The 9,943-nt window shown below is 45.9% G+C and overlaps 2 protein-coding genes across 2 annotated transcripts in view; both read right to left on the bottom strand.

The window, feature by feature from the left end:
• Positions 1 to 4,036: 4,036 nt before the first annotated feature.
• Positions 4,037 to 5,796, bottom strand: SLC25A41 (solute carrier family 25 member 41). Its single transcript, XM_027851289.1, has 5 exons — positions 5,785 to 5,796; positions 5,544 to 5,651; positions 4,983 to 5,150; positions 4,641 to 4,788; positions 4,037 to 4,239 (listed from the first exon to the last, which is right to left on the bottom strand). Exons 1-5 carry the CDS (start codon positions 5,794 to 5,796, stop codon positions 4,037 to 4,039), a joined length of 639 nt encoding a protein of 212 aa, XP_027707090.1.
• Positions 5,797 to 6,345: 549 nt separating this feature from the next.
• The window catches only part of SLC25A23 (solute carrier family 25 member 23), a 12,313-nt gene continuing 8,715 nt past the window's right edge, over positions 6,346 to 9,943 (bottom strand). Inside the window, exon 11 of the mRNA XM_027851349.1 lies at positions 6,346 to 6,411. Within this exon, the coding sequence (XP_027707150.1) occupies positions 6,408 to 6,411 (4 nt within the window). The 3' untranslated portion in view covers positions 6,346 to 6,407. The remainder of the gene's footprint in view (positions 6,412 to 9,943) is intronic.

Below are 9,943 nucleotides of genomic sequence, written 5' to 3'. Positions count from 1 at the left end.
AGCGCTTCTAAGTCTGTATACCAAAGAGATCATACAAATGGGAAAAGGACCCACATGTACAAAAATATTTATAGAAGCTCTTTTTGTGGTGGCAAAGAATTGGAAACTGAGAGGATGCCCATCAGTTGGGGAATGGCTGAACAAGTTGTGGTATATGAATATAATGGAATACTATTGTGCTATAAAAAATGATGATCAGGCAGACTTCAGAAAAACCTGGGAAGACTTGTATGGTCTGATGCAGAGTGAAGTGAGCAGAATCAGGAGAACATTGTACACAGTAACAGCCATGTTGTACGATGACTAACCTTTCTTAGCAATGCAAGGATCTAAGACATCTCCAAAGGCCTCATGATGGAAAATGCTATCCCTATCCAAAGAAAGAACTATGGAGTTTGAATGCAGAGTGAAGCATATTTTTGCTTTTTTTTTTCTCCTGTTGTGTTTTGTTTCTTCTTTCTGGTGGTTCCTCCTATTGGTTCTAATTCTTCCTTACAACATCACTAATGTGAAAATATGTTTAATAGGAATGTAAATGTAGAGCCTATATCAGATTGCATGCTGTCTTGAGGAGAGAGGGGAAGATAATTTAAAACTCAAAAGCTTATGGAAGTGATTGTTGATAAATCAAAATAGATTAATAAAGTTTAAAAAAAGAAAAAAAGACATGTACAGGAGATAGAAATAAGGCCAGGTAACATAAGGTGGCTTGAGGAACATGGCACAGGCCTGTAAAAATGGTGTCAGGACTGCTAAAGCTCAGAGTGAGCTGGTGCTGGTGAGGGAAGCCAAAGACTACAAAAAATAAGAAATAAGCATTTATATAGCACCTACTATGTGCCAGCCACAGTGCTAAGCACTTTTTAAACAAATATTCTCATTTGATCCTCACAACAACCTTGTGAGGTAGATGCTGTTTTTATCTCCATTTTACAGTTGAAGGAAACTGAGGTAGACAGAGGTTAGTTAAGTGACTTGCCCTGGTAGTGAAGTAATTGAGGCTGGTCTTCCTGATTCCAAGCCCAGCTCTTTAACCGCTAAGTCACCTACCAAGGTTTTGTTTGTTTGTTTTCTAACTCTAGTGGGAGAAAAAGATAAAAGAGAGGATGGACCTTTAGGGGTGGATAGGATGATGGTAACTTACCAAAGAGACAGTGCATAGCTGCTTAACTTATTTTAATTGTTTCTGTACAGAGAATTACTTATGTGCTGGACTAACAGAATAAAAATTACTAATAGGGAGTTGAAACCCAAGATAAGGAAGGAGACAGCAAGACAGGCTTTGATTGAAGGAGTAGAAGAATGAATTCAGTGAATTCAAGTCACCTTGCCCAGATGAACTACCTTCCTGGGTCCTGAAAGAATCAGCATTTTTGATTACTTAGAGATTGTCAATAATATTTGAAAGATGATGGAAAATAGAAGAGGTACCACAAAATCACAGAAGGACAGATATCCTGATTAAGAGAGAGAGAGAGAGAGAGAGAGAGAACACAGTCTGAAAAAGTATGGGCCAGTGAGCTTGAATACAATTTCTGGGAAAGTTCTAGAATGCATCATTAAAGAGATGGTTAGTAAACATCTAGAAATGGAAACAGTGGTTACAAAGAACCAGCTTGGCTTCATCAAGCACGTTATGCCAGACAAACCTCACGTCTTTTTTTTTTTTGTTTTTTTGTTTTTTTTTTTTAAATAAAGTTTCTCATATATTCTTGAGGAGAAGATAGATGTGAACTAGATGATTATACAATCAGAAAGATTTAGAACAGGTTGGATGGCTAGACTCACAAAGTAATTGATTGTTCATGGTTTAATATCAACGTGGCAAAGGTCTCCTTTGGAGAATCCCAGGGCTCTGTGCTTGGCTCTATTTCTGGTTAACTTTTTTTTTTTTAAGGCAATTGGGGTTTTGTGACTTGCACAGGGTCACACAGCTAGTAAATGTCAAGTGTTTGGTCTGAGGCCGGATTTGAACTCAGGTCCTCCTGACTTCAGGGCCAGTGCTCTATCCACTGTGGTTAACCTTTTTTATAGATGACTTTGGTAAAGGAATTGATGGTATGCTCATCAAATTTGCAAATTACACAGAACAGGGAGGGAAAGCTAACACACTCCATAACAATGCCTTGACAGGCACAAACATTGGGCTGAATCTATTAAGATGAAACAATAGGGATAAATGTAGAAAGCCTTGTGCTTGCTTCTCCCATCCCACCTCAATTAACTTTACAAGTATAAAATGGGGGATGCATGATTAGACGGCAAATGTTCTGGAAAAGAACCAAAGATCTTAGTGGACTGAAAGCTCAATATGTGTGATGTGTCAGCCCAAAAAGTTGATTTGATCTTTGACTGAATAGAAAAGCATATCTTCCAGGAAAAGGGAAGTGATAGTCCTACCATATTCTGCCTTTGACAGACCACCTGCAGTACTGTGTCCAGGTCTGGGCAACATCTTTAAGGACATTTATTCATTAACTGGAGTGTAACAGAGAAGTGTAACCCAAATCAAGTTTTTAGGCCTTGAGTCCTTGACATATGATGATCAGTTGAAGGGACAGAGGTTTCTTAGCCTGGAAAACAGAGGACTCGGGGGGAAATGTGGAAGGGGGAACATGAGAGCTGTCTTAAAGTATATAAAGGGTTGTCATGTCTAGAAGCAGGGTTATGTTTGCTCTATCTGGCCCCGGGGGGTCAAACTAGGAGCAATGAGCATGAGTTGCAAAGAGGCTAGATATAGGCAGATTGGTCAGGAAAAACTTCCTAATAATGAGACTAACCAAGGTTGGAATGAGCTGCTTCAGGAAGTGCTGGATTCCTACTCCTTGGAGGTCTTCAAGCAGGGGCTGGATGATCAGGTATACTATAGTGGGGTTTTCTTTTGGGTGTGAGCCAGATCAGATGGTCACTGAGATCTCTTCTAGCTTGAATTCCATGATCCTGTGACACTGGTGATATAATAAAGGCCTCATCGATAAGTGACAAAGAGGATCCAGGACAATACCTAAGAGTACACCCCAACATTCCCAAATATAAGATTTTTAGGTTTTCATCCTTACCTATCACATTTCATCTTATTAGATTAGGCCCAAAGTTTTAGCCTGTTGGGAATTTTTTGAATCCCAACTCTGTCATCCAGTGTTAGCTCTTCCTAAGCACCTTTGTATCATCTCTTTACCCAAGTCATTGATAAAAAATGTTCAACAGCATAGATCCCTCCAATAGTCTCTATTGGAGACTATCTTCTAAGTTTACATTGAATCATTAATAATTCCTCTTGGGCCTCAGCCATGCAACTATTTCTGAATCAATAAATCTTTACAAGTCCATGTTTCTCCATTTTTCCCACAAAAATAGAACGGGAGACTTTGCCCAATGCTTTGCTAAAAATCTAGGTTAACTATAGATACAGAATTACCCTGATGCATCAGTCTTAGAAACCCCACTGAAAATGGAAATGAGATGCTGTGACTTGGGCCTCCAGCTTCCCTCCCACAGCCCAAGTGTTCTGGGCTCCATTTTCCCTTGCACTTTCCAGGTAACCTGGATCCTAGCACCCCTTTTGCAGTCCAGCTGTCCTACCAGTTTTCTTCCCACAATCCTTGGCCTCTTGGGCTTCCATCTCCCCTGCCACAGCATGGAGGCCCAGGCTCTAGTGTTGTCTCACAGCTGTCTTGGATCAACAGTTTCCCTCCTATAATTCAGGTATACTTGGCCCACACCCCACATCTCACCCACTTACAGAGATGCCACACAATAGTTGACTTTACTCCTTTATCACCACTTCCACTGTCTTCTCCAAACCTGAGTCTGGGCCTGGGGAAACCACATCCAGCCCCCCGGGGAAGATTTGGGAAATGGACCTTACTCTAAAGTCCTTCCTGCCTTTTGCACTCCAGGGCTAAGAGCACTGGAGAGGGCTCTGAGCTGGCCTTATGTGCCTAGAATCTCCTTGGCCCAACCCTGCCAGGCTCCCTGGGTGGGGGGCCTTGATCCTTTAGATCCTCCCCAGCCCTTTCTGGGGGTCTCTGGCCCTTTAGCCCTCCAGACAAGAGGGAAGGCTCTTAGCCACCCCCAGAACACTCTTCATGGCTTCGTATACCACGTAGCTGATGCCCACTGCTGGCAGCACCTTCAGGAGAGTGGGAGTCACCCCCCGGTACAGGCCGGGCATGCCCTGCTGGGCTAGGATCTTTCCAAAGACATCTTGCATGGTGGGATTTGAGCCCTCCAAGGTGTCTGTGAAGTATAGGGGAAGGGGTAGGATCAGTATCAGGTCAAGAAGTCATGTACAGTCAGGGGTCCCTCTCTGTGCCCCACCAAGGGAACAAGTGGAAATGGGATTTGATTAGCAGGGTCCCAAGAGGTGGCCAATCCACAGCCAGGGGGAAATGAAGCCAATCTGATCTCCCAGCCTCAAGTATTTCCTCTCTATGACCTATTTTGGAAGTCCTATAGGCTTCTAGCCATCCCTTCCACAATTCTGTTATCCTGGACCCCCAGCTTCCTTCTGACGTTGCCGGGATCTCAAGTACCTTTCTACAACACAGATGTTTTGGGCCTCTGGGACCCATTGGAATTTTTAAAAAGTGGGTATTTTAATGGTGGGGAGATAGAGATCAAATTAGAGAATGTCTTACCTTGGGCCTGCATCCTTGTCCGCACCAGTGTCAGGGGGTAGCTGGCCATCTGGCCACATGTGCTGGACAGTGTGATGGACAATAGGCTGACCATCCCATTGGGATTGTTTGACTCGAACCCTAAGTAGAGCCAGACCCACCTGAGCGACTATAAGGGGGGGAAAAAGTAGAGGGGGCAGTGTTGGGCCAAAAGATTTGTGTCCTTGAGTGTCCTTCTCCTTTCTAAGCCCTTCCCCTTGCCCTCAATGAACCCCCATCCCTTCACTGAGACCCCACTCCCTCAGTGATCCTCTATCCCATCATTGAGAGGCCCAGGGCAGCCTATGCCCTGGGGTCCCTGACCTCATAGACAGCCAAGTCGGTGCAGGCATAGGGCACAATGCCCAGCATGTTGGGCAAGTAACCCCGATAGAAGGCTCGGGTTCCCTCACGCCCTAGGATCTGGCATGCACAATCCAGTAGCCCCTTGTACTGGCCCGTCCTCTGGAGCATCAGCCGGGTCTTCAGCACCTGGAGTTGGAGTCAGGGGATCTGCATTCAAATCCATGCTTTGCTACTTACTAGCCATGTTATTCTGGGCAAGTCCTTTCATTTACTGGCCCTCAGTTTCCTCATCTGTAAAATATTCATGTTGAACTAGATATTTCTAAAGTTTCTTCCAGCTCTAAATCTCTTGATTCTATGAGGTGCCTGGGCCTGGAGAACATCCTTGGGGAACAGGAGGTGTTGGACATGGGACTCAGAAGGAATTGGACATCCTGTCCCCTAGCCTTGTCATGCAAAGCCCCAGAGAAACTGGCCTGATCTGAAAGACTCTGGAGGGAATGAGTACCAGGCATTCTGTCCCCCAGTCAGTCCCATCCTGACTAATTAGACAGAGGCAACCATGGATTAGGAGCTCACCTCCATGGGGTTGATGAGAGTCTGGGAGACAGCCACTGCCAGGGAGCTAGCCAGGATTCTTTCTTGAAAGGGCTGTGGGTTTTTCTGGTTGTAGAAGAAAGTCTTATACTGTGGGAAGTGAGGAGGTGACAGGGGAACAGGGGATAAGGGAAGAGCCAATCATTCTATCCCTATCCTCCAACCCTCTCCCAATTCCTTCCCAGAGTCCCCTCCCCCAAATTCTTTTCTTGATCTCCCAAACCCTCAGGGCCATCCCCCTAACCTCTTGCTCCTTTAACCACAAAAGGCTGGACAGAAGAAAAGGTAGAAGTGGACCCTAGGTGAAATGGACATGTTGTGGGTACTATTGGACAAGGGGATGATAAAAAGGGTGGGCACTAGGAGGGCTGTTAGAGAGGTATGGAGTTCAACTCTGGCCTCAGACACTTGACACTTACCAGCTGTGTGACCCTGGGCAAGTCACTTAACCCCAATTGCCTCCCCAAAAAGTGAAAAAAAATTTAGCCTTTCCTTGCAATGTCAGTAAAGAATATGAGTTCTTACCCCCCCCCCCCGCAAAAGAAAGAAAGAAAGAAAGAAAGAAAGAAAGAGGGTGTAGGACTAGGTTCAGAGTCAGAATTGGGGTTGAGTGAGGGATAGTACACACATGAGAGGGAGGGTGGGTGGCTGGGCCTGGGTCAGAAACAAGGTGAGAATTAGGATAAAAATGAGATTGGGAGTGAAGGTCAGAACCTGGATCAGGTGCAGATTTGGGGTCTAGAAGAGGTGAAAGTGTAGTTCAGAGTCTGTGCAGGAGAGAGGGCCTAGGTCAGGGTCAGAGTCCAGGTCTTCAGAAGGGATGTGGGAAGAGCCTCAGCCTCTCGTTCACCTGCTCAGAGACGGAGAACTTGATGGCATACTCGGGTGCAATCTTGAGCACGTTCATGCCGTTTCCCCGCCACAGGGAGCGTATTCCGCCTTCTTGGATCATGCTTCGCATGCCCCCCAGCAAGTTCATGATGTTTGTTTTGGAGGCATAGACCTGGGTATGCAGGGAGAGGATGTCCCCAGCCCTGTGCCCAGTCCCTGGCCCATCCTCATGTCCATCCCCATCCCCAAATCAGTTCTGAAGTCTACCTTTCATCACTGATCCCAACCATTTTGCTATCCTGCCCTCCTCCCTCTCCAGCCTTGTCTCCAGACCAGTCCCTATAGGTATCCCTGGGCTGTCCTCACCTGCATGAAGACTTTAGCCCTGTCCAGTGGGGCTGTTCCAGTACGTGACACAGCACCAGCCACAGCCCCTGAGACCAGGAACTTCCACCAGGCTGCTTGGTTGGTCTCCTGCAACACTTCTACTGGGACCATCAGCTGTTCACCAGTGTCTAGCACCTGACCAGACCAAGTCCCAGGGTCTCCATAAACCAGATCAATACCGCAACCCATAGAAAATGGTCCCCCAGACTTTAATCAATGGGGTTGAGAGGACCCTGATTGGTAGCCTCAATGGCTACCTCTTCTAGGAAACATTTTTGGACTGAGATGTAAAGCCTGGCCTTGGCCCCTGCTTTGCCAATCTCTTTCATGTTCTGAACCATCCCATGAGTCCCTTCTTTCCTTCACGGGACCTAGCCAGACAGCGAGACACTGTTTGGGGCAGCTAGGTGACGCAGTGGTTAGATTACCGGCCCTGGAGTCAGGAGGACCTGAGTTCAAATCCAGCCTCAGACACATAACACTCACCAGTTGTGTGACTCTGGGCAAGTCACTTAACTCCAATTGCCTCGCCAAAAAAACAAAACAAAACAAAACAAAACAAAAAAGCAAAAACAGATACTGTTTCTAGAAGACATCTATGGAGAGGGTATGGGCAATGTGACCTTAGCCGCCTCCCGCCCTGGGAACAGGGGCCTTGGAGATCCCTTGTCTGGCCTTGGCCCTAAGTTCACCTGCTGTTTCTCCTGGTGGTAGGGGTGGGGCCCAAAGCTCTGGATGCAAGCATTGGGATCCCTGTCATGGGTGTCCATGGTGGCCGGGGGAAGAGAGGGAGAAGAAGCTTGGGACAGTGGGTTTCCTTCCAGGGCTCTGGTTTGCCGTCACTTGGCCACTTTGGAGCACAGGAAGTGAGGGACCCCTTGGAATCCTGGCCCCCCCTCTGGGGAGGAGGCATGATGTCACAGAATCATTGAAGTCACTGAATTCTGTTACTCTGGGGACTGGAATGATATCTAACTTGAGGGAATGAAATTCCCCAAAGTTGCAGACCTATAGAATGTTTGAGGTGGGAAGGCCCTTAGAAAACAGTCAGTCTCACTTCACTGTATTACATTTGTTAATAATATTTAATAATTCTATCAATAAATTATATTATTAAAATTTGATAAGCCTCATGGCCCAGCCCAGGTGATCATAAATGTTATTCCTTTCCCTTTAAAATGGGTCATACACTGTTAATAATAGTTCAGGTTTAGTGCTTTAAAATTCACAAAGCGCATTCCTCATAATAACCCTGTGAGGTAGGTGCTACAGGGACTATCATCCCCTTTTTACAGAAGAAGAAACTGAGGTTTAGAGAGGTTAAGTGCCTTGCCCAGATTCACATAGCTAGTAAAAGTCAAATGAAAATGTGAATTTGTACTTCTATTTCTTTGGTGCCACTTACATAATAATTTGCCACCAGCTTCTAGAAGGGCCTTTAGAGATCACCTAGAAAGGTTCTTAGCGTTTTTGTGTGTGTCCCAGAACACCACCTCCCCTCCCCTCCCAGCCTTGGCTGTCAGTTTGATGAAGCCTAAGAACCCTTTCTCAGAATCATGTTTTTAAATGCATAAAATGAAATACATAGAATTACAAAGGAAACCAATTATATTGAAAGTTACCAAAATATTTTTTTAAAAATTAAATTAATGAATCCTCTGAAATCTATCCAATGACCCCAAGGGTCCATGTACTGTATGTTAAGAACCTCCAGTTTTGTCCAACCCCTTTATTTTATAGGTGAAGAAACTGAGGGTCAAAGAGGCTTATCCGACCTCACCCAACTACGAGACATAAACTGGGATTTAAACCCAGGTCTAATCTCCTAGATTGGCAAAAAGTACTATACTTGAAATCTGATTATCCAGGCTCAAATCTGTGCTCCTAACTCACTGTATGACCTTCCTCAAGATTATTCTTTTCCGATTCTGACCCTCAGTTTCCCCATCTTTGAGGAAACATTGTCATTGAGATCTTTTCTAGCTAGGACATTTTTTGAGTCTCTGACTCCTAGTTCAGGGGTTCACAATGATGAGGAAATGTGGCCCAGGCAGTGCAACAGGCTATTTGCTACAGTTTATATGATGCTCTTCCCATATTTTGTGGCATTTCCATGTTTCTGCTCTACCCCGCCCTACCACAGGCTTCCCAAAGGCAGAGACTGGAGGCTCCCCTAGCTTTTATCTATGCTTCAAGGCAAAATAATTAGGGCTTGAGATACCAGCATCTGGGGGGATGGTGCTTTCTGCCTCTTGGGGTCCTCCAGTCCGTGGTCCTTACTTAGTCTGTCTGCTGACCTATGCAATGAGGCCAGATAGACTGACTGCCTTACTGGCTCAAAGGTCCCAGATCTGGGGCAGGGGGAGGAGGGAGCCTGACATCACCCACACATGCATATCACTGGCCTCTTCCTGAAGAAGGGCTCTGTGCTTGAGGAGGAGTAGGTTGTGCTGCAGGGCCATGTACTAGAGTAAGGGTGGTTAAGGCCACATGTGGCCCTCTAGGTCCTCAAGTGTAGCCCTTTGAATCGATTCAGTCAAAGGGCCACACTTGAAGACCTAGAAGGTCACATGTGGCCTCAAGGTTGCAGGGTCCCCACCCCTGATTTAGACTCTCTGGGGGAGACTATCTCTTTTCTCACATCAACTGTACCTGAGGCAGGAGGCAATCCTCTGCTCTTATCAAACCTCTTCTGGCCCATGACATTGCCTTAGACACAATAATTCCTAGTTAAAATTCTGCCCCAATTTTTCACAGAAAGGTTTCACCCAGGCCAGCGCTGAAGCCCCCTCTGAATTCTCTTCCCTGCCCCTCCCAAATAAAGACACCACACGGGCTGGCCCTGGGGACTTAGAAAAATGTATTCATTTGTTTCCCTTTGAAATGATGTACACACAGGCAGAGAGACTTGGGGGTTAGGGAGCATGAGTAGGGGAAGAGGGGTCTCTGGATGCTGCCTCTCCACAGGTACTAGATTCTCTGCTTTCACAGGGAGAACAAGACATTTTAATACCTTGATTTTCAGACCTCACCCCAACCCCCAGCCTCAGAATCCACCTATAAAATCCAGTCTCTACAGAGATTCCCTGGAGGATGGGGAAAGGCGTGGAGTGTGCATGTGTGTGTGTGTGTGTGTGTGTGTGTGTGTGTGTGTGTGTGTGTGT

The sequence above is a fragment of the Vombatus ursinus genome, unplaced genomic scaffold (assembly GCF_900497805.2).
Source record: "Vombatus ursinus unplaced genomic scaffold, bare-nosed wombat genome assembly UNPS02009173.1, whole genome shotgun sequence".
Taxonomy (NCBI): domain Eukaryota; kingdom Metazoa; phylum Chordata; class Mammalia; order Diprotodontia; family Vombatidae; genus Vombatus; species Vombatus ursinus.
Note: the sequence above shows the minus strand (reverse complement) of the source record. Positions and strands in the feature narration are given on the sequence as shown.

Bases quoted from the DNA above. Each gene is read 5' to 3' on its own strand.
- SLC25A41 (XM_027851289.1), bottom strand. The intron at 5,151-5,543 runs GTGAGCTCCTAA...CTCCAACTCCAG, and splicing joins CTCTCATCAACCCCATGGAG to GTGCTGAAGACCCGGCTGAT. The intron at 4,240-4,640 runs GTAAGACATTCT...TATACTTCACAG, and splicing joins GACAAGGATGCAGGCCCAAG to ACACCTTGGAGGGCTCAAAT.